Source organism: Erpetoichthys calabaricus, chromosome 4 (genome assembly GCF_900747795.2).
Source record: "Erpetoichthys calabaricus chromosome 4, fErpCal1.3, whole genome shotgun sequence".
NCBI classification, from domain to species: Eukaryota; Metazoa; Chordata; class Cladistia; order Polypteriformes; family Polypteridae; genus Erpetoichthys; species Erpetoichthys calabaricus.
Genome location: NC_041397.2, coordinates 214,787,341 through 214,813,009, shown reverse-complemented (window position 1 = coordinate 214,813,009; position 25,669 = coordinate 214,787,341). Strand labels below are relative to the sequence as shown.

General features: G+C 37.8%; 1 protein-coding gene and 1 long non-coding RNA gene across 3 annotated transcripts in view; one reads left to right on the top strand and one right to left on the bottom strand.

The window, feature by feature from the left end:
* The window catches only part of arhgap42a (Rho GTPase activating protein 42a), a 425,370-nt gene that overhangs the window by 157,987 nt on the left and 241,714 nt on the right, over window positions 1-25,669 (bottom strand). Inside the window, exon 4 of the mRNA XM_028800283.2 lies at window positions 16,963-17,034. Within this exon, the coding sequence (XP_028656116.1) occupies window positions 16,963-17,034 (72 nt within the window). The remainder of the gene's footprint in view (window positions 1-16,962; window positions 17,035-25,669) is intronic.
* LOC114650559 (uncharacterized) overlaps window positions 6,696-25,669 on the top strand; it is a 146,116-nt gene continuing 127,142 nt past the window's right edge. For both annotated transcript variants that reach the window (XR_003716027.2, XR_003716026.2), the window contains exon 1: window positions 6,696-6,835. This is a non-coding gene — a long non-coding RNA (uncharacterized LOC114650559). The remainder of the gene's footprint in view (window positions 6,836-25,669) is intronic.

Genomic DNA, 25,669 nt, shown 5'->3' with positions numbered 1-25,669 from the left:
TAAATTTACTCTTGCCCCGTGACAATTTTCATTAAAATTCCAATGCCATTTACTTTCCGCAGTATTGTCAATTTATTTTAATTTACATCATTTCTTTCCTTTCTCTTCTTCATTTTAATCTGTGCAGCTATTTCATCATTTTTTCTCTCTTTTTGGATTTTTTTCACAATGTAATGCATATGTTAAAATGTCAGTTTGACTCATATCTTTCATTGCATGGACATTTCCCTCTTTTTGTCGGACAGTGGCTTGAAATAAAATTGATTTGCAAAATAGTTTCTCCCTTTTCATTTCACACACATCTTTCCATTAGCTGTATGGTGCTTTCAACTGACGTTAATCCCAGGGTGCTTGCATTTGAAAGTGGCACCCTCTGTAATTTTTCAAATAAAGACTTTTTCTGCATGAACAGCTCAATTTATGTACATTAGCCACTTTTCTGATACTATTTAATGATATGATATAATTAAGTGATTACAAATGTTTTGGCACTGTTGAACTTCTTTAACAACTTTTACAACAGATTCCAAAAACATTGATCATTGGCTACACGTCTGTCATTTAGAAAAATCACTATTTCTCCTGTTACTACACTCTACAGTGAAAAAAAGCTTTCATTGGTATTATTTTTTATTCAGGGAATAGTCTTTAGTAGTTATTATTAAGTTGTTTTACTTCTTCATACATTCTTTTGCCTTTATCTTAAAAAAATGTTTTGTAAATGACAGTTCTATCTTTAGTTGTACTGCTATTGCAGCTCAAATCTACCCTACTTTCCAAACCTATTAACTTAATAATAAAAAATGTGGCTTGCAAATCAACATGTCCCACAAAATCTAAATAGACAATTCTTTCAGAACTTTTTTGTGTTTTTTGAACACTGCAAAAAACACTTCTGAACCTATTTATTTGTTATTAAAACCATATGTTTCAATCTGAACCTCACAAACCTGCTGGTATTGCAGGTTATAAAATGTTGTGCAGAAGGATGAATGCTATTCATCCTATTCATCCATTGTGAATTTCCCCTTGGAATTAATAAAGTATCTATCTATCTATCTATCTATCTATCTATCTATCTATCTATCTATCTATCTATCTATCTATCTATCTATCTATCTATCTATCTATCTATCTATCTATCTATCTATCTATCTATCTATCTATCTATCTATCTATCTATCTATCTATCTATCTATCATACTTCAGACACCATTGCACTTTTTTAAACCTTTTCACAATTCCCCAACCAAATCTTCACTAGCCTCTAATGTGTGGAGGCACAGATTGCAGGCAATTGTGTATGGTGGTAGAGGACAAAGTCAGAAAAAATGGACAATGAAAAGAATGGAGATATTACTAGCAAGAACATATCAGGATGGTGTATGGAATACCTCTGGGGGCAGTATAGTCAGAGGGCCATCTTAACAGCATCATAGGCCCCTGGGCAAAGTAGTGCACTGCAGCCCCTGTTTTGATAGCAAAACAGAAACATACATAGTCATCAAAAACATTGTGGGCCCCTATGCTCCTCGGACTCCCGGCCATACATTAAGATGGCCCCAGGAGTAATTATTGCAAGAATAAAAAAAAGTAAAAAATCAAATGTAGAAGATTATCACAAAGAGGTGGGTTCCTGCTGTACTTAGTAGGCAGAGACATCTTGTATTAGTGGACTTATGTGCAACTGCTCCCCTAATCCTGAAGCAATGCTGAAGAAGAGTTGCAATGGCAAAAACGTGCATATCGACTGTGCTTCAGCCTATATGCTGGTACAGGTTACTAAGACTGCATTCAGTCTGCACTTAAAAGTGACCCAATTTAAATTTTTTGGCTTGTGTCTGATGTTTTTTTTGACTGTTCAAATTAATTTTACAAGTGATTCACATCCAATATAATTGTGTAACAATATCTATTCTTAATCTGAAAAATTAATAACCAGCAATTCATCAGACAGATGTGATCTATCATGCATACCAGCTACATGCTAACTGGTGACATGTGGAAAAAAACTGGTTACATGTGGAAACTTGTGGACATGAGAGAAAAACCAGGACTAGTGAGAACAAGATATGGAGGGTTTTGGTACAAAATAGCACTTTAACAATTTCAGAATGTTGTGGTTGATTATATATAGTAATATCAGCAATGGTGTCTGTGAAAAATATGCAGCTCAGGTATAGAATTTCAGAAAATACGTAGCAACTCGGCTGTACTGTCCGGCAGTCTTTTGCAATTGACATTTCTCTTGGATCTGTGTCACATGAGTGAAAAAAAAATCATATATATTTAAAAAGGTACCTCTCTGTTTAACCTGCTTGCCTAAGAGGTAGCTTGCAGTAACAGTGACCACACAAACATTATTTTACTATACCGCCCCATAGACATAAACATTTTATTTATATCCTTGAAATATACTGACTAGCTTAACATAATAAAAAAATCAACAGATCACAAGTATAATGATTATTTATGAAACATTTAAACCTAATTCATATTTACCATATTCTCGCAAATGTATGCAAAGAACACAATATCACCATCCAATCAATATACAACATACGGGAGTTTTTCCACCCCAAGTCCAACTTTAGAGAACTTCTTTAAGTTTTTATTAATCAAGTCATACGTGGTGGTGAACAATGGAGTACCAGTTGTATGTTATAATGTAAGTCTGTTTGAGAAATGCTTATAGTATGAATTAAATCAGCCTTTATCAATGCAGTCAATGGCTAGAGTTGCAGTTCTATTTCCAAGTTTATTGTTTAATTTTAGTTTGATGCTGTGCCATTTTGAAGACTATTATTATTTTTAATGTCATTGTTGCTGTTATTGGTGGATTATTATATTGATTGTAACCTGTAATTTTTGTCCCAAAACCCACCAGTACTTATGATAAGTCTATGTAGTCATTGATCTTTAAATAGAATTGGGATTGTTAGGTTGTGGGATACCTACTTTGGCTATGGAAATAATCAGTAGATTTATACCAGAAGTGATTCCAGGCTGGGTTTTTAAAGCTCTGTCAGTATGTTAAGAGTTAGGACATGAGTTTAGGAAAGTGCTCAACAGGTGGGAGGCTGCCAGGCAAAAACATTAAGGTGAAAACGTACGAGAGGCCTCAAAAGGTTATCTTGTTTCAAAGAAAACAAATAAATTATAGATTTAATGATACTTTAAGGCTGTGTTTAAACTAAATTGACATTATTTAGTTCAATGTCCTCTGGATAAAAATGTACTCTTATAACATTTTTTTAGTGTTTAGGTATGTTTGTCCTTATACAGAACAAAACATACTAAACTAAACAGGCTAAGGCTAAGGATCTGCGCTGGTATCCCGAAGGTTGCCGGTTCGAATCCCCGTCAGTGCCAAAAGAGATCCTACTCTGCTGGGCCCTTGAGCAAGGCCCTTAACCTGTAATTGCTCCAGGGGGCGCTGTACAATGGCTGACCCTGTGCTCTGACCCCAAGGGGTATGCGAAAAAAACTAACAAACACTGTTGTAAGTCGCTCTGGATAAGAGCGTCTGCTAAATGATGTAAATGTAAATGTAAATGTACATATATTAGCTTTAGGTTTCTTTATTTAGTCATGTTTACACAGGAAAACATGAAATTTGCCTTCTCAGTTGCATCTAATAACAGGTAACAGACAGAATGAAATAAAACAGACAAATAGAAATAAGAAAGGTTAAGGTAAGGCAGTTAGATAAAACATATTTATACCAAAAAAAAAAAAAGGTAACAGGATATATATCAAAACCTTAAACATTATCTCCGATATTTCTTATTGAAAAGTCGTATGGCACTACGAAGAAAGGAGTTTCTGGAGCAATTTGTGTTGGTTTTCAAAGCAACTATCCTTCCTGATTTACTGAAGTTTAGTTCTACATGTAATGGATGTCTGTCATCAGTTGAGATGATTTCCAATTTCTTTAGCATTGCCCTCTGACACACACTAGTCAAATCATCTACAGTACATCAGCACCAATAACTTTAGCTGCATACTTCGTAATCTGCTGGAGCTTTTTTGAGTTTTAAAAAACCAGGCAATGAAACTGAAAGTGATCACGGACTGGATCATACTACGATAGAAGGACAACATGAGGTCCTTGTCTACTTTAACTCTTTCAGGGCTGATGTCGACTTTTGTCAAAAGGAGGAGTTGAAAATGGTAATCAACTGTAAGCTTTGATAAAACCAACCACTCTGTTTTAGTTGGACGCTCGTTGCTAGAAGGAAAGTTACATTCATTGGTTCAACCGAGATTTCCTGCACTCGTGTGAGTAGCAAGGCGCAAACAACAGCAAAAATGGCACTACATTTGGCGAGAGATCAAAGTGAATGCGTAAAGCAAAACACATCTGTGGAAGACATTTTGCCTGTTATCTCTGAACTGGACTTGTCGGACTCAGATTTTGATACAAGTGATTGAAAACGAATGTGAGGTTCCAGTTTCAGCTGATTGGTCCCCAGTTAATCGTTGTACTGACAATGTTCGCCAGGGAGGAGTGCCCCTTAACAATGATAACAGGTAGAAACAAGATCGCAATGCACTGTCACTTTGACTCAGCCACGCAAAGACAGCCTGGCAGCAAGCCTGATGCATATTCTTGGCAAACTGGCGGCCACAGCATGCAGCAACAGACGTTTTATGTTGATTTCTGTGTGAAACCATTGCTTTTTAGAAACTGTTTTTTTGGAGAAAATATTCAGCCCTCAAAGAGTTAAATAGTTTGAGTTTATGGAGGAGAAATGAGCGCTGGTTGCATTTAGAAAATAATTTTTTTGTATTTGTATTCCAGTTAAGATTGTTATCTAGGTAAGTTCCTAAGTATTTATATTCATTCACTATTTCTACCTCCTCTCCCAGAACTACAGTAGGTGAACATACAGATTTCTGTCTCTTAAAATCAAATATCATTTCCATCCATCCATCCATTTTCCAACCCGCTGAATCCGAACACAGGGTCACGGGGGTCTGCTGGAGCCAATCCCAGCCAACACAGGGCACAAGGCAGGGAACCAATTCCCAGGCAGGGTGCCAACCCACTGCAGGACACACACAAACACACCCACACACCAAGCACACACTAGGGCCAATTTAGAATCACCAATCCACCTAACCTGCATGTCTTTGGACCGTGGGAGGAAACCGGAGCGCCCGGAGGAAACCCACGCAGACACGGGGAGAACATGCAAACTCCACGCAGGGTGGACCCGGGAAGCGAACCCGGGTCTCCTAACTGCGAGGCAGCAGCGCTACCACTGCGCCACCCAAATATCATTTCTTTGGTCTTTTTTACATTCAGAGTGAGACAGTTTTTATTGCACCAGTTTACCATACAGTCCACTTGATTTAGATAGTGGCTTTCATCCTCCCCAGATATGCATCCTATGATCATGGTGTCATCCGCATACTTAATAATGGAGCAGTGGTCATTGTTCTGTCTCTGGTCACTTGTGTACAGACTAAATAGTAATGGTGATAAGACACACCCGTGTGGACTTCCTGTGTTAGAATGAATGGCTATTGAAAAAGTGTCCTGAACTTTAACTGTCTGTGAACAATTTAAAAGAAAGTTCTGAATCCATAGTGTGATAAATGGGTTTACATTCATACTGTCTAATTTCCCAATCAGTATATGAGGCTGTATAGTATTGAACGCTGAAGAAAAATCCAAAAATAGTGCTCTGACATATGAACCAGGCTGATCAAGAAAGGTGTATATTTGATATAAGATAACAAGCAGAGCATCTTCCACACTTCTGTTTGCACAATAAGCAAATTGATTGTTGTCTTGAAAAGACTTTGTCTCTGTCATTAAAATGTTTTTCACCAAGTGTTCAAAGCATTTCATTGGAATAGATGTAAGTGCCACTGGTCTGTAGTCATTTAAACAGCTTGGCCTAGAATCCCAGCCAACACAGGGCGCAAGGCAGGGAACCAATCCTGGGCAGGGCGCCAACCCACCGCAGGACACACACACACACACCCACCCACACCAAGCACACACTAGGGCCAATTTAGAATCGCCAATCCAGCTAATCTGCATGTCTTTGGACTGTGGGAGGAAACCGGAGTGCCCGGAGGAAACCCACGTAGACACGGGGAGAACATGCAAACTCCTCGCAGGGAGGACCCGGGAAGCGTACCCGGGTCTCCTAACTGCGAGGCAGCAGCGCTACCACTGTGCCACCGTACCGCCCTATTTTTACTTCATGTCAATTATTTTAGAAATAAAGTTAATAAAAGCAAGACATGAATATTTTAGAATGAATAACAACAAAAAACACAGTTGAATATCCATGTATGGACAACTTTATACCACTAGATAGCAAATATCTCTGTAAAATAAGTAAATACATGTGGCATTTTAAAAATACATATTTCCACATGTGCATGCAAGTTCATGCACTTTATATAACGAGCACAACATTAAAGAAGATGTTTGATATGAGAAACTAATTTCTCATAAAGCAGGACATATTTTAAAGTGCACTTTTATCATTATCGCTCCGCCTGAAAATCATTAATCAATTCACCCAGTGGGTTTAAAGGGGTTGTTTAGAAGTAGAACGCACCCCCCTGCTCATTAACAACGAATCCCAGGATGTCATTGACCTAGCAAACACAAGTGAAAACAGCAGTGTTTGCTTTCTGCAAAGCAAGCACAAGAACAAAGTTTATGCCAAAATTCCCTGGAGGATTTGAGTTAGAATTCAGACAGGCTGGCAAAACTGTGTGAGACGGAGAAAGCAAAATGTAATTAGTATTCCATGGATGACAAAAAAAGGGCTGTTGTTCCCTTTCTTTGAAACAGAGGCTGATTAAGGTATGTCTGTCACAGAAATAATGCACATTTTGAATCAAATCTTTTGTAAATATCTGGATGGAAAACAAATTTATAAGTGCAGTTATCTGTTAAATAAATTATTAATACATGAAGGACTATAAAGGACAAAACATTACAAATGGATTGCTTGTATATGGGGGTGGCACTGTGACACAGTTGTTAGCACTGCTGCCTCACAGCTGAAGACACAAAGGTTTCATTCATGACTTTACGAGTATCTTTGTGCAGTTTGTTTATCTGGTATAGCTTTTCTTCAGGAACTCTGATTTCTTTCAGAATCCCCAAATGGTGTCTGTTTAGTTCCATGGTACCACTTAATTGGACTCTGATGGACTGAAAGACCATCCAGGGTTGATGTTCTAATACTTAAGACCAGTTTGATAAACTGCTGCTTGGTAAATAATTATCGACACTTCTGTAAACAATAAGTAGCCATTTATTTTACTGTTTTTCCCACATGATACAAAGTCCACTTAACATAGAGAAGATATCAAAATTCTTCACATGTTTATTGAAATCTAAGCTTTGATTGCTGTAATTAAGTCCAATCATGTCAGAATTTGTTCAATCATATATAGCATTTTCGTATTGAACATTATGTTCAAAATAAAAGGAAAAACAATATATAGGGAAAAATAATTAAAGGTAAATACCAAATCATTGACAAAAGTAATTTGTTTTCACCTGGCACGAACTAAAGTAGTTTTGATTAGACCTAGGTAAATTGACCTGTTCCCGCATAATTTCCCAGAAGGTTTCCTGGTTGAATAGTTCATAGGTAACAGTGGTCCACACACTTGTAAAATATTTTTTTTTCTAGAACAAGACTAAAAGTGGTAGATTTAGGGTAGTACTGGCATGTGTTTCTCACAAATCAAAGTTGAGTGAGTGTGTTGTTGTCGTAAGCTGGGATAAGGAGTAACAGAACATATAACAAAATTAATGATTGTATTCAAAACACACACAAAAGTGAAACATCACAACCTAAGCCTCTTTAAAACTGGTTTTGCCTCCCACAATCAGGTATCAGCAGTCCACCTTGCCATCTCAAAGCACAGTGCCTGAAGCACCACACACAAGGCACTCACTTTTCCATTTCTCATTACAGTATTTCTTTACAAACATTGGGTGCTCCTACCAGTTGATAAAACAACTTGACAGTGCATTGGCAATCACTCTGAATTAGAGATGTACTAATGAAGCATGCAAATCTACAAGCCTAAAATAAAATGCAAATAAAAACCAAATTAAAGATTAGGAGCTATTGATACGCCTTATGTTTTCTAAGTAGTTACTTCTTTCACAAGTTATAATTCATTTTATTACTGCTCGTGAATCTTATAGAACAAGCTGAACTTTTTAATTTCAGCGACACATTTTGAATGTTTTTACCATTTAAAAATCCAGTGTATTAATTATCACATTGCTGATTGGTCTCCTAAGAAACATTGATCTACAGATGTAAATGCAATGCTTTCACACGGTCAGAAGTTTCGACTATCTGATGATTTTCTCAATTATTGCCAAACATTCTGTATTCTGGTCTTAAGTCAGATTAGTTAACCCATTGGTAAATTCAGATGCATATAGCAGAAGAAACATAAAAAACAAGGATACAGATTTGCAGAACAAATAATACGGCCGATCAATAAATAAATTAATGTATATTGTGCAGATATTTCGAAATGAATTTATTGAGTACATCAGGAGGAAGCATTGATATGCTTGATAGCAGTGGGCAGAAAAGACCCCCAGAGGCGCTTCTTAGCACACTGTGGTGGAATGAGCCTGTGGCTAAAAGTGCTCCAAGAGAACACCTCCTGGAGGGGATAGAAGGGTATTTTCTTGATGGCATCCAAATTTTCCACCATCTTCTTTCCACAACAGTTTCCTGTGTGTCCAGGGTTCACCCTGTGATGTAACAGGCTTTCCTGAAAAGTTTCTTCAGGCATTGCACAGCGTAGAACACCACATTGGCTAATATGGACTGAGAGAACATTTTCAGCAGAATGCTGCATACATCAAAAGACCTGAGTGCTTAGGAAGTACAGTCTGCTCTGGTCCTTCTTATATAGTGCTACTGTGTTGTCAGACCAGTCCTCTTTGTTGTTTACGTGAATAACCAAGTACTTGTAACTCTGCACCACTTCCACGTCCTCCTGCTGAATGATGACTGATCTCAGAAGCTCCTTGGCACAAAGGGTCCACCACAATCTCTTTTGTTTGCTGATGAGGAATTGCAGGTTGTTGTCCCTTCACCACAAGACAAAGTTCTCCACAGCCTTCCTGTATTCTGACTTGTCTTCATTATTAATAAATTGTATGATGGAGGAGTCATCTGAAAATCTCTGTAGATGACAAGCACCGCCTGTTGATCAGGTAGTTCATGATCCAGGAGATTGTGGGGGCATCAAGATTTAAAGCCTTGACCATTTTCCTCAGTTGGCAGAATGGTGTTAAAAGCACTGGAAAAATCAAAGAACATTATCCTGACTGAGGTACCAGCTTTGTCCAATTGGTGGTAGGCTCTGTATGCATTTAAATGAAAGCATTCTCCACACCTATATGTGTCTGATAGGCAAACTGCAAAAGATTCAGATGTTCTGCAACCAAGGACCTTGCATGCCTGTGAGCCATCATGTTTGTGCGCTGCTCAATTGCTTTATATGCAGGATTACTTCTTGCTGTGTGGGTCAGCTTCTTCTCTTCTTATTCTTTTCTCATTCTTTGTCATTTAAAGCAAACTCATTTACACTCTCCCTTATACTGAGTCTAGTCTTTCTAAAATAAGAGAACAGTCTGAGCTCCTGATGGATTGTCCATTCTGTTAGACTTTTGTGGCACACCAGGCCTGTTAAGAAAATAGATTTAATGGGGTTGTAGACATCCATCTGTGTCTTCCTCCACTTGCATTCCAAACTAAGTGACCAAGATCCAGCTTGTACCAGGATCTGTCTAGGTTTCATCTAATAAGAAAGGTGTAAATCAGAGTACAACTAACATTTCTCCAGAAGCCCCTCTGTAGACCTCTTGAGCTAGAAGGCACAAAATGGTCTCAAGCAAGAACAAACACCTATAATTCAAGGAATGACAACTCTGACGGACAGAGGAACGTGCCTATGAAACGACATCAGTTCTGTATCTGGAGGTGACTTTAATCCAATCAGGAGAAGGTTCAACTTTCCTTTAAAACTACATTCACCCCAACTCTCAAGAGAAGAAAAAGGAAGAAGCCCTCTATTATATTTCAGTGTACACTCACTGAACTCCCTGAGGATTTTGTTGTGGCACCCTCTCTGGGAGAAGGAAATATGCAAAATGGCCTCCTGATACCTGGTCTCAAAAACCTAAAAGGTTATGAGGTGCTCTTTCTTGGAAAGATGAATGACACAAACTCTTCTCTTCATGAGCCTGAGAGCTGAGACCCAGCTAGCCAAGCTAAACACTTAGTCATTCTGATGGCTGAGAAGTAACCATCACTTCCAGAAGGGAAGTTCAGCATCTAAACGCTTGTGCCAGAAAGAGTCATACTTTTCCCTAAGTTGCAGATAACACAATAAAGGTCCTAACAGCTGAAAGCAAGCTGAGAAAGTAGCAGCACAGCACTGACAATGATCATGCGGCAAAGAGCAAGAGTGCTCTCCAATGCATGAAGAATCTCCCACATTAATCTGGAGCAGAAACTAAAGCACTGACTCCACAGAAAATTAGACATCATCAATAAAGACTTGGTATCATAAAACTATTTATCTGTGCCAAGATAAAGGAGATCTCTAAATAACCAGTGAACAGCCTATAAGTTATGTTGGTATGTCTAGTCTGTCGGAATCCAGTCTTATGTCAGTATATATATGCAATTATCATACTTCTGTAATCCTTGTGCTTATCAATAAATAGCATTATTCAGTTTCTTAAAACAAGAGTGCTTCAGTTACAGTACCTTGATATAAGTCTAAAGGCCAGAGACCTGCCTCCTACAACATAGAAAGGAAAGGTAAATAAAGTAGGAGCCTTGTCACGTTATTTTAGTATTTCTTCTTTAAATGTGTAATATGCATGCCTGTAAATGTCCACTCAATCTATATCTTTCAAATGACTGTTGAAGGGAGCCTTTCATAAATCATCTATAGTAATTCAGAAAAGTTTTAAAACTACGTATTGCACAGTCAGTGTTGCTTGCAACTTTCTAGCGTGTACAAACATTGGATGAACAACTCTTTTTCTTTTTTATGAATCCTGAACTGGAAGGATGGTATTATAATCAGTAATTTTATTGCATGCCAAATTGTGAAGTGGGATGAGGAATGCTGAATATATTTAAAATTTAATGAGAACAAAAAGAAGGAAAAGCTCTATTTTCAAAGTCTGCATTTCAAAAAGATTCACCAAAGATATCATTCAGAGGGTACTCCTTCGTTCTTCAAGTAGAGTAGTAATTTCACTAAAATTAATTTATATATATAACTCTTTTTGCCTTGGAGAAGAATAGTGTAATCTTTTTGAAATCTATAGTAAGCATTAGATATGTCAAATAGTACTTAAAACAAATGTAAAAATAAAAAAAGAAATCTGAATTATGCTTCATAAATGTGCCTTTACAGTAACTTTACCAATATAGTAAATTAGAAGTAGGAGAAAACATATTTCAGAAATGTGCTATCATAATAGCTTTTGCTGAAAGCTTACACACTTTTTCATTATATATTGCTTTAACTGATGTGTGTGTGGCAGGTGTAAAACAGAAACAATTACTGAATCATATGCATTTTAAAACATTTTTTCAATACTGAAATAAATGACTACAAGAAAAATGATGTATCATTTGCTTGCATTCATTACAAAATTCATTATCCCTATAAAGTAGGATTATTTTTGGTTTCATACAGCAACCCAAAACAATCATTAAGATGAAAATATTATAGGCTTGAAACTATATGGTAATAACAAATAGGTCTGCATTATGTGTATGTTTCATAAATTGGTTTTCCAAATACTTACTTTTCACTGCCTTTAATCATTTATTGGAGCTTGAAAAATAATACATTATTATAAACTATTACAATTATACAATATTATCCTTGCCTTTCTTTTACATATTCATTTAACTAATCACCACACTCCTCAATTTCCACCCAATACTGTAATTCAGTAGAAGTGAATTGTTTAAGATCTAAAATTGGTCCTTTAATTCAAAAGGTATTGAACAGCTGGGCTGCACCCCACTGAATAAATGTTATTTTGTCTAATTTATACTTCTGGATAGGTAGCAAGGTAACAAAGGAACAAAAGCAACTATTTTGAATTGATGATTCGGGCAGCATGTCCTGTCTTGGATGATTTCAAAGAGAGGGAATTATGGTCTACTCAGTTGTCATGGACATGTGTCTACAAAGTAAAAATAAATACATTTTAATATAAATATATACAGTACAAGAAAATGGACCAGCATGGACATATAGTGCTTAGCACTGCTGCCTCACAGCTCTGCATGCCCAGGTTCTTTTTCTGGCCTAGCCAGTGTTCCTGTGGATTTTGTATATTCTGCCCATGTCCTTATGAACTGTCTCCAAGTACTGCAGCTTCGTCCCACATCTAAAAATATTTGTATTAGGTTGACTACTGACCATAGATTGGAAACAAGATATCACAGAAATAGGAACATTCCCCCTCAAAACCTCCATGAGAGAGTCATGTTTGCAAATAAAAAGTAAGTAGACACATCATTGTGGGAAGGCGGGAGCAACCAGTGGTGTTGCCGACTATGTCAGGCATGGTGTTGAGTTTCAATGATTGAAAAACACCATAACAAGAAAGACACTTTTACCCAAGATGGAAAGGTCCCATTTTTCCTCAGAACAATAGAGGATAGGCAACCAGAAAGTTTCTGGAGGTGTTTAATTCCTCTGTCAAGAGACAGATAGAGAGAGAATGAAACAATATGGATGGCTGGCAGGATGCATTAAAACCAACCTGTGGAAGCAAATGGTGCCTAGCTGGGGAAGTTGAAAAAGTTATTAATTTAAGGGTGAGATCAGTCAGGGCATTTTTCTCCATCCCAACTGGTGGGTGGCAGTGTGCCTTTGTGGGAATGGACAGCTGAGGTATTACCTTGGAAACATAACCCTTCAAGGACTACATAAGCCATTGGATTGCACAGACAAAACAAGCTATTAGAGGGGTCTCTAGTCTGGTACAGTATATCTTTAGCCATAAAGGCCATCACTGAACTTTGAATTAAATCTTAAGCTTGGGTGGTAGTGAGCAGCAAAGGGGAGTTTATAATTGGCACTAATCAGAAAGCAGGTTGAGTCTACAGACAGTAGAAAAGCTGAGGTGAAGATTCTATGGCTTAAGGAAAAGAATCATAAAAGAACAAGATGCAGGCAATGCTTTCTGATACTTGATAGGTGAACAGATAGGTACGCCACTCCAGCAGAGGTTCAAGAACTTTAAAGATAAGCCTAGTATAGTAGCAAGGTTTTATTTATGATTTTGTCTATTTGTTTGTACTCTGTTCCACTTTTTAAATGGATTTCTGGAGTTCATTCTGAGAAAGTAGAAACACCATAGGAGTGTTCCAATCACTTTACAATATACAGCACAAGTGGTACCTTTGTAAGAGATACCATACATCCACTTAACACCAATATAACATTTCTTCCAGTTTTTGGGGTCTCTAATAAGAGAGCTCAGTTTGAGTTAGCTCAGTTTGCAGATTTTTATACTAAAGGACATCTGCCTGAACTGAGCTGCTTTTAATCATCCCTGGTCAATGCACTGTGTTTGAAGTAACTCAACCAGACCCTGAAAACAATACATCTGAAGGAAGGGTATCACCTTCTTATTATGGATTTGTTCAGTTTTGACAAACTGAAACATAAAGTTATCACATTCTTTTTCAACCTATCACACCACATGCTCGCTCTGTTTACTTTTCTTCCTTCTAGTTCAATATATGGCTTTACTCAATCAAGACTAGGTGTAATAAATTTAATAGAATTAATAATCCAAAAACTATGAGATATATGAACTTTATATTTAAGCTTAAATTTCACCTGCAATAAATTGATAAATATACCTATGTTTATTTATGTTAAATGGGCTGTTTAGATCATTTGTAATAATTTGATGAATAATCTATATTGGTTAATATTAAGTTGGTTGTTTGTAGGCCTTTAAGAATGATGACTACTGATGTCCTTTTATTTGTCTGCATGTCACTCTCCATAACTAATAGCATTTAATCAATGGTTAAAAAGCATTTCCTCTGGTGGGGAGTAAGTTAAAGTTGTCTTTGAATAGGCTGTTACTCTGTTTATACTCAAGTGAAGTCAGATTTCTTCTTTTTTAGAAAGGGACCGATAGGCGATATGTCATCAAGAGCCAAGCCTTCCTGTTTTTCATCAAAATACAAATCATAACCGATAATCATTACCATAATAATTATTGCAAAGATTCAGAATAAAGTAAATTCACTATGAAGCACCTGCCAAATGAATGGGATCTTTTGTTTTTAATCTAAATAATGGATAACCCAGGGATCCTTGGGGCTGACCTTTATGTGGTTGCGTCAATGAAGCAACACATTGTGCTGCCGGAGCTAGTTAGCATAGCAACCAGCACAAAAAAATGGCGGCATCAATAAAGAAAAGAAATGGAGTTGAGAAAGACGTGAAAAATATGAATATCTTCAAAAATAAATCTGAAAAATATTTAAAGAGCAGCTATGAATTCTGCACATTTCAAATACCTAATACAAATGTAAAATGAATAAAAAACATGCAGAAATAACACACAAATAAAATTATGAAAGATTCTGATTATAATAACCTTGAGCTCATATAGGTAACAAAAGCCACACTCCTACTACAAAAAACACAGTATATCAGATTATCAACAGCTGACTAAATTACATTTGTATCTGTCCCAAAGTGTGATGCCCAACATAAATCCCCAGACCTAAATGTAACACTGCTGTATCTGCACTACTACGACTTTCCATTCTAAAATCAGTTAGGACTGGCTTAATTGTGAATGCTCAGTAGGTCAGGGTGACATCTGCCCCATGAGGTGTTCTTTGCTACTCCACCACACTCATTAAGTGTGAATGTGGAATTGTGGTGTTTTTCCAGAATTGTCCATCTACCAGCTTACTAGGGAGTCTAACGTGAAGCAAGGGCTGAAGCAAAATGGGCAACACATTATTTGTAAAGATTTATTGACTTGACTGAACTTCAGCATGGAGGATTTAGTGTGAAGATTAGTTTAATGCCTTTGTAATGCTTTTAGTAAAACAATATGGCACAATGTTAGTGATATTTCTTAAACTTGAAAAGGCGTTTATAAACTTTAAACTGAAAAATTAATAGTTTTTTAAATACATCTTAAAAATAAAGGTGCCAAAGTGGTACTTCAGAGCAATGCCAGAGGAGAACCATTTTTGGTTCCCAAAAGACCCATTCACATGAAGTTTCAAAAAGAACCGTTATTTATTTAGGTCCGTAACTGGCTCCATACATGAAATAACTGCATAAATGGTAACAGGTTTGCGAAATACCAATAAGATTATGATTTTAAAAGGACTCTTGCTTCATACAAAAGCAAAGGCTTTTGTTTTTTTAAATCTGTTAGTGCCCTGCTAGGTACCAAACATTAAAAATTTCATTTTTTTTTAAAAGCAAGGTTTTCAAAGCACAAAGAACCAATGTCACATCCAGAGAACTCTTCCCAGAATGAAATGGTGCTTTGTCAAGCGATAGTGCTACGATGAAACCCAAATAAAGAACCCAATAAAAACCATAAAATGCCATTAAAGAACCATTATTTTTAAGAGTGTACTTTTAATAAATATATCAATTAAAGAGACTGAAATCATTCTTTTACGAAACCTTTCTACAGCTCTAAGATTATGTTACCAGCTTTTGCCTTCAGAATTGCTGTAATTCTTTGTGGCATAGATTCACCTACATGCTGGAAGTATTCCTCAGGGATTTTGGCCCATATTGACATGAAAGCATCACACATTTGCTGCAGATTTGTCAGTTGCACAGCCATGATGTGAATCTCCCATTCCACCACATCCCAAAGGTGCTCTGTTGGATTGAGATCTGGTGACTGTGGAGGCCATTTGAGTACAGTGAACTCATTGTCATGTTCAAGAAACCAGCTTGAGATGATTTGAGCTTTGTGACATGGCGTGTGTTACTGCTGGAAGTAATCATCAGAAAATGGCTACACTGTGGTCATAAAGGGATGGACATGGTCGACAACAATACTCAGGTAGTCTGAGGTATTCAAATGATGCTCAATTGGTACTAAGGGTTCCAAAGTGTGCCAATAAAATATCCCCCACACCATTACACCACCACCACCATCAGCCTGAACCATCGATACAAGGCAGGATGGATTCACGCTTTCATCTTTTTTGACTCTAATGTCACAGCAGCAATCGAGATTCATCAGACCAGGCAACATTTTTCCAATCTTCTCTTGTCCAATGTTGGTGAGCCTCAGCAAATTGCAGCCTCAGTTGCTTGTTCTTAGCTGACAAGAGTGGCACCTGGTGTGGTCTCCTACTGCTGTAGCCCGTCTGCTTCAAGCTTCGACATGTTGTGCATTCAGATATGATCTGCTGCATATATCAGTTGTAATGAGTGGTTATTTGAGTTACTATTACCTTTCTGTCAGCTCGAACCACACTGACCATTCTCCTCTGACCTCTGGCATCAACAAGGCATTTTTGCTCAGATAAATCCCACTCACTGGATACTTTTCCTTTTTCCAACCATTCTTTTTAAACCCTAGTGATAGTTGTGTGTGAAAATCCCAGTAGATCAGCAGTTTCTGAAATACTCAGACCAGCCCATCTAGCACCAACAACCATGACACATTCAAAGTCACTTAAATCACCCTTCTTCCCCATTATGACGCTCAATTTGAACTTCATCGGGTCATCTTGACAATGTCTATATATACCTAAACGCATTGAACTGCAGCCATGTGATTGACTTATTACTTATTTGCATTAAGGCAAAACAATCTTGTGTGGAGAAGAAATGAAAACAGAAGTTGTTACTGGAAGGGGAGGTTAAGAATGTATGACTTACTTTAGCAGCACCAATTTGTTCTTTGCGAAACTTCTCCAATGGCCCAATAAGGACATCATCTGCATTTTGGATCTATATCAAAGAGAAAAATGGGACACTTGACAATTGGAATGAATTAATTGTGAACACCAATTTTTAAAATACTTGATTTGTTACAAAACTAATGCATTAATTAAAATCGGAAATCCAGATACATTTTTGTGGGGGAAAAATACATAACATAAGCACCCCTACTGTAGCAGCTTTCTGTCTGAAAAAGTTAATTTCTAACTATAGAGATGATAGGCAGTTGAACCCACCAGATATTTAGACTCTGACACCCCATTTCAACAGAATTAAATCATTAAACCAATTAGGGAGACTAACTGAGTCATTAACAAGTTAAGAAAAATAATTGTCAGTTGTCTCCTACAGAAGATTACAAATTATCAGAGTCAAATAGGAAAGTAATAGAATTCCACAAGCAAAAGTCTCTATGGACAAAAAAAATCGTTTGCATTTATCCATTGTAAAGCCTCTGGTAAATGATGCACAACACAAAATTCAGCTGATATTGAATCACCAGCCAAAGAAGAAAGCACTCAGTTCCCACAAGAGAGTATGATTTGCCCAAATTTATTCCACCCCTCCTCTATATTGATCCATACACATATATTGTATACATCACACTTAACAATTTCTATATTTATGATGAATTCTATGATGGAGTTTTGATTTGTGTCTATCTGTACATAGCAGTAAACACCACTGAAAATAAATTGTTCATTATGCATAAATATTTAGCTCTTGTCAGAATTTGTTTGCCTTTTGGTATATCAAAGGAAAGAAGCTTTTTGATGAAAATGGAAAGATCTGCATATATATGTACAGTATACTTATGCATGATGATTCATGTGTCTGTCCTTTGAAAACTTAGATAGATAGATAGATAGATAGATAGATAGATAGATAGATAGATAGATAGATAGATAGATAGATAGATAGATAGATAGATAGATAGATAGATAGATAGATAGATAGATTTAAATTTAAATAGTATTTTTATTGCTATTTTTTTCCCTGGTGTTAAAGCAGGAGAAAATTATGAACGTAAAATAATTACTATTTTTTTAAAAAAGAACAAAACATGTGAACTAGTATATTGAAATGTTTGCATTCATATCATGCAAAAGTGGCATAGTAGACACCTGGGCTATACTTCCACCCAAGCCACTGTCAGCATGGAATTTCCATGTTCATGAATTATCTCCATGTCCTCCAGATTCCTACAATATTCCAAAGATATGTGTGGAACTGCTATCTCTAAATTGTTATTGAATGAATGAAAGTAGGTGTGTTGGTGTGCCTGCATATACCAGGTTTAAACTGCAACCAAGACTAATTTCTGCCTTACATTCAAAACTTATGTGATATATTTTTGTTCTCCACAAACCTACAACTTGAAAAAAAACAGTACCAGGATAAATAAAAATTGGAAATTTGTAAAAATAGAAACAAACTAATTAAAAAAAAGCATGATCATCCAAGATGATCTCAGTTTCTATGTACTATGTCAGCAGAGCTTGCATTTAAATATGAAATACTATGCAATGCTGGGACAGTAGGCATATAGACTTGTTATGTTTTGACTGAATATTCAGGAAGGAGTGGAAAAGTGACATTGAATTTATGTTGAGAGTTGGAAAGCAGGAGTGATCTGCTCCCCAGTGGAAGGATTAAGAGCGGCCAAAGAAAAAGAAAGAAAGGATTTTAGTGGAGATTAGTGCTTATATTATATGAGAAGCAAACAGTTGTCTAGGCATAAGAAAGAGATACTGTCTTGGAATATGTGTGTGTGCGTGTGTGTGTGTGTATATATACTGTATAAGCTTATATAGTCAGGTGTATCCAAGTGTACACAATGCATGTGTGCAGTTTTTCAGACACAGCATACCAATAATTTGGACTCCACTACTGCTTTCAGTTGTGTTCACTACAGCACTGCCCTGAAATTTGGGAAATTAGATAATTTTCAACGTCATATATTGCTATGGCACGTCCTTGGGTGTGAAGTCACAGAGGTGGGCTTATGACATTTTTGCCATCTGTTCTTTATATACTTAAATTTAAGCTCACTTTAATCTCTGTTTATTTTCGTTTTGCACAATTCATTTTCTTCTTTGTCATTTAAAATCTTTGCCGGTTTAATTACGGTATCAATAACACTTTAGTTTAGATAGATAGATAGATAGATAGATAGATAGATAGATAGATAGATAGATAGATAGATAGATAGATAGATAGATAGATAGATAGATAGATAGATAGAACTTTATTTGCCTTCATGGGAAATTCATGTTTTTACAGAAGCTCTTAAAATAAATAAATACATAAACAGGTAGATAAGTAAGTAATTAAATAAATAAATAAATACACATGCACAATTTAATAAAATAGATGAGTCCCAGTAGCGTTTCTTGATGCACTTCTGCTGAATAATTTGTTGGCTGAAAGTAAGAGGATGTGCAGCATTGTTCATAATGGCACCCAGTTTTGTTTTAACTCTCTCCTTTGCTACAACCATAGGGTCCAGAGTGCATCCTATAACTGACCTTGCCCTTTTAATTATCTTGTTGATTTGTGAACCCTCAGCCCAGAACAACACAGAATAGAAAATCACACTGGCCATCACACAATTGCAGAAGGTGTGAAGGATGTCATTTCCCACATTAAAGAAACACTTGGTTATTCTTAGCCCTTTATACCTATAATTATGGTATCTAATCCTATGACTTCTGCACCAAGTATCTGCATTTGTTTGTTACTAGATAAGCTTAGGCTTTACTTCAGAATTGTTCTTCTAATGTACAAAGATATCAGTAGCATGATTGCCCTCCTTTACTTGTAGAATTTAATAATCAACTGTACTTTAATGAATACACTAAACTCACAAGAAGTAGACTTTTTGTGTAAAAGTAAGGATACACAAAGCTATTTTATCAAATACAGGATTTATCTGCCGGGGCTCAAATATTCAGGACATTCCATCTCCAAGTGCAAAGAATGACTTACCATTTATACTAAGGCTATACAAGTTATTAATTTAACAGAGTCTGTCCCTGTTTAACAGCTGGCATGGCTGTTTATACCGTGTATATTATTGTTAGTTGTCCTTTTATACTCAAGTGTACCATTCGTAAACAGTCCCTCTTGCCAATCCTACCCCAAGCTTTTCTTCTTCTTTGTATCCTGTGTGTGGTATTTAATGTGATGACTAACCTGACCAATCTACTCCTCCTGGGCTTTGGCAAAAAAGTCAGATTGATTGGAGAAACTCTATGACAGATGCCTGATTCTACAACAGAAGATACCAGAAAAAAGATGCCAGATTAGCTCATTGTTGTCTACATACAGTACAGGGATTTTCTTTAGGTAAAAATGTCTTCCTAAAATCAACTCCAAAGTAGTTTGTATTTGAAACAGAATATTCCAGTCACAGAATAATAACTACAAGCGCTTCACATGTCTGATCTTGTCACTCTACTGAAGTGAGTGCATCAAATTCCAAAGTATATTGCATCATATTACATACCAAAATAGGGCAGCACTTTTTTCATTTCAAAGAAAATGCCCAAACACTTTACCTTGCTACAGTTTTCAAAATATTTTTTGTCAGAATTTCTTTTCTTCAATATATAATGTTACTGCCACTGGATTACTTTCTGTATTTTAGAAAGTGCACAGCAGGAGGCGTTTGTTAAAGGAATCTGTGAGCAAGTGACACACCATCTGTGGTCTAGCGACCCACGTCCTGCTTACAGAGGAATTGAAGCATTACACACATCTAAATTTGTTCCTCAGAGAGTCGCAGTCAGGGCAGCTGATGGAACGGTCCTTACAGATGACACTACAGTTGTGACCCGCTGGGCTGGCTACTTTGAGCAGTTGTTCAAAGCTAATTCTCCGGCTAGGACGTTGGATATCTCTGGGTTCACAGCTTTTGAGAGCTGATCCTCCAATTAGCTGTGAACCACCCAATCTCATTGAGATTGCACAGGTGGTGAACCAGCTGAGGGAAGGAAAGGCTGCAGGGATCTGTGGTATCCGGGGTGAACTTCTCCAGGCTGGTGATAAGGCTGTCCTCCTGGCATTGCAAGCAATTTGGGAGACTGGCATCATCCCAAGTGACTGGAAATTGGGACTTGTCATTCCTATCTGGAAAGAGAAGGGTGATCGCTGGGTTGCAGCAACTACAGGGGGATAACACTGCTCTCGGTGCTGGGTAAGGCCCTTGCTAGGGTCGTCCTCAATAGGATCCGTGATCACTTGCTCACCTACCAGCGACCGGAACAGTCTGGTTTTATGCTTAAGAAGTCTACCATCGATCGCATCCTGGCACTGAGGGTTCTCATGGAATGCAAATGCGAATATCAGCAGAGTTTCTTTGCAGCCTTTGTCGATTTTCACAAAGCGTTCGACTCAGTTGATCGAGCTGCCTTGTGGGACATCCTGAGGGTTCATGGGATCCCCTCGAAGGTTACTGGATATCATGGCTGGCCTGTACACTGGTACTGTGAGTACTGTGCAGAGTGGAGGCAGGACCTCTGCGTTTTTCCCAGTTGATTCTGGGGTTCATCAGGGCTGTGTTCTTGCATCTACTCTGTTCAATGCTTGTATGGACTGGGTGTTGAGCAAGGTCGTGGGGTCCAGTGGCTGTGGGGCATCTGTTGGTGAAGAAAGAATCACAGATCTTGACTTTGCTGATGATGCTGTGATCTTCGCAGAGTCAATGGAGGCTCTGATCGGGGCGCTCAAGAGACTGAGTGAGGAGTCTGAGTGTCCTGGATAAAAACCAAGGTCCAGGCCTTTAATGACCTCTTGGGCACAGCCATCAGCACTGTGTCTGTTTGTGGAGAGAGTGTCAACCTTGTTGAGAGGTTTACTTATCTTGGCAGTGACATTCATGTCTCTGGTGACTCTTCCTATGAAGTCAGTAGATGGATTGGGAGAGCATGGGGGGTCATGAGGTCGCTGGAAAGGGGTGTGTGGCGCTCCCGATATCTATGCAAAAAGATGAAGGTCCAAGTCTTTAGAGTCATGGTGCTTCCTGTCTTGCTATATGGTTGTGAGACATGGACGCTATCCAGTGACCTGAGACGAAGACTGGACTCCTTTGGTACTGTGTCTCTTCAGAGAATCCTTGGGTACCATTGGTTTGACTTTGTGTCGAATGAGCAGTTGCTCATGGAGTCCTAAATGAGGCACATTACCTGCATTGTGAGGGAGCGTCAGTTACGGCACTACAGCCATGTAATGCATTTCCCCGAGGGTGATCCGGCTTGTAAGATTCTCATTGTTGGGGACCCGAGTGGCTGGACCAGGCCAAGTGGTCGCCTACATAACACCTGGCTGTGGCAGATAGAGGGTCATTTCTGGAGGGTGGGACTGGACCGCTTGTCTGCCTGGGGGGTTGCAAACTGGGATCCCGAGTTGTTTCGTCGTGTAGTGGGTGCAGCAATGCACTGTACCAGTACTTGCCCCCCAGCTTGACTTGACTTGACAGCAGGAGACAAAATTCCTCTTTTATTATTACCTCCTTTCGTTCTTCATTGATGAATCCAAAACAGCAGTTAAAATTCAAAAATCACACTTAGGCAAACTCACAGATTCACACAAAGAAATGCAGTATATTATATGCAAGAGCAATATATATTTGTGTTACATTTTTACCTGTCACTGTTAAAAAAAAAACACACAGTGTGCTTAGCACTGCTACCTCACAGCTCCAGACACTTGAGCTGAATTCATAGCTCCATCATCACCTGTATGCTGTTTGGACTGTCTACCCAAGTATGCATTGGTGTTTCTTTGGATACTTTAGTTTTCTCCAATATCCTCAAGCTAGGTACATTAATTCGATTAATGAAGCCAAATTTGCCAGAGTAAATGTGTGAGAGTGTGCACAGTCATGATCAGTAGTTGCTTATTTCCCTGTACCCAATGCTGCCAGACTCTATCCCCTGCAAAACTCACCAGTAGCACTTAAAATTGTTTCTGCTTTTATATTTCAAACTTTAGCATTGGTTAATCTATCTATATACCTAATCAATGAATCTGCACATCTTTGGGAAATTGATTGTGAAACTCACACAGACTCAGGGAAAACTTGCAAACTCCACATGGACAACTATGAAGATCCTGAAGCTGTAAGATGGCAACTGTAAGCCACTGTTTCACTGGGCTGCCCCTCAAACCAGAATAACCAAACCAGGTTAATAAGAATTCTCATAAAGAGTATTTCCTCCACATAAGCAATCCTTCTTGTGGTGCTCCAACTTGACTTACAACATACTACAAAAAAGGCATGTAATTCTCCAGAATATGAGAAAAGTCACAAAATGGTAGAACTCAACAAAACTGCTAAAACTCCATAAAGATAGGAATTAAGAATTAATTTCCTTTAATAAAACCATTCAGATGCATAACCCATTTTTTTCATTATGAAGTATACAGCATACACAATGTGGCAGAATTCTGCTTCTGCCAAGAAAATGTGTTTTTGGTGATGTACAAAATGCACCTACAGTTACAAGTGTGTGATACAATTTCAGACTGCCAGAGCCTCATCTAAATATTTAATGTAAGCTTATATGCTTAAGATGAAGAATCAAGAGATAGCATTGGTTACAAGTCTTCATGAAAACAAAAAATATTCTATTGACTAATATGAAGATCATATCAATCAGCCATGCACATCAAGTGTTGTTCATCACTCTATTGTATCCTGTTTGCTACAACCTAGTTAGGCTGTCACAAAATGACTTCATGACAAATCTTAATTTTTTTAAATTGTGATATGAGTGTGTCTTGCCATGGACTGGTGCTCCAGAAACAGTCGGTCTTCTCTTAGTGACAAGTTCTGTTGAGATGACCCCAAACAGTTTAAACGGATGAACGTATCACAAAGCATGCTTTGTTTATATTAATCCACTGTCACAAACATGCACATGGGAAACAGCTGAAGGCCCTAAACACTAGTAATTCTACGCCAGGCCAGGGGGCAGCGGAGTGTACTGACTATCTCTCTCAGTCCTTTGCAGACCTTTCCTGGGAAATCCCGCCTGTTGCCGGACCCAAGGATGACGTCACTTCCGGGCATGAGGACGCCACTCCCAGTTCCTGCACCGTTGACGTCATTTCCCTTCCAGGCCTTTAAAACTGCCATCTTGCCTCAGTACTGGCAGTTCTGTTCTGGACTCTGATCTAAGCACATCATATACAAAAGAAGCAATTTTGCAGCCGAGCATATTATACGGGTGGCTGCCCCAACTCTTTATGATGTCTCTGACTCATTCTTGTTACACCGCTTATTGCTATACAGGATCAGAAGTGCAGGACAACATATATTACAACAGTTATACAGTATATAACAACATATATAACAACAGCAGTGAGCTACAGGCAAGCTAGAACAAGGTGGCAGTTCACTGCAGGACACACTCATACCCATCAGAATGATTTAGTCAATCATTCAATCTAACTGCCACATCTTTTGGATATGGAGAACACCAAAGAAGCTCCTATGCAGCAATGAAGAGATTGTGCATGCTATACAAGATAATGATAAGGCAGGGAACTGAACCAAGAACTCGAGATACTATCACTAACCTTTATGTAACCATGCATTTTCATTTTGGTTGCTGTTTACTATAAAGCAAAATAAACCATAAAAATATGGATTTAGTATCATGAATGATTATGCTCTGGAAATTAATCAGAAATTTGTGTTTCAGCCAAAGGCTCATCCTGTCTACAAATGTGTACAATCTTCATAAACATAAACTGAAAAATACTGCAACAGCTAATGAAATCATACCTATCACGTTGTTGAAATTATGCAATCCAGGGAGAAAAGAGTACGTTTCTGAGGTGCTAGAGAAGCAGTGACACAGCTGAATGTGAACACTGAAAATGCTTCCTCAGATATGCATCTGTTACTGGACTATGATGTGCCATAGAACTTTAAACAGGGCTCCCAGCAGCATTTCTCTGTCTCACAGAAGACAGAAAGAAAAGGTATGACTCCATGTGACAGAAGCTATTGTTAAAAAAGGCAGTATGGGAGGCGGTAACAAACAAGAGGGAGTACAAAGGAATTTGGCAATGATCATGGGTGGTACAGAACACTGCATAGCTCTCCGTAATGAGGTACACAATACACTATGTTAATTTAATGACTACAGAACAAGTGAGCCAACTTAATTAAAGTGTTAGTTAGGTACCACAGCACACACATCAACATTTACCAATTGTGAACATTACTCTTATACCTTGAATTATTGATTTTATTGTCATCCATCCATTTTACAAAGCTACTTTATTCAATTCAGAATAATATAGAATTGAAGTTTTCAATTTAATTCAACTCCATGTGTTTTTGTATAGTGCTCTTGAAGAATGACATGTCCACAGCTTAACAATCAGGAGCCCAGTTTATATAAATAAATAATTAATTGGCCAGCTTGATCTCCATGGTTGTGTATGCTCACGTAGCTGTGAGAGGTTGGTGAAGCAGTTGAAGAGAGACTCACCTGCATGTGAGGTCTGTCTCAATTGCTTCATCGGCTTTCTGCAGTGCATGATTGAGGTGCTGTGCCCATGGAGGCATTTAAGGAGGAGCCAGCAAGAGGGACAAAAGGAGAAAATAATCTGGCCAGTAAGAGAGAAG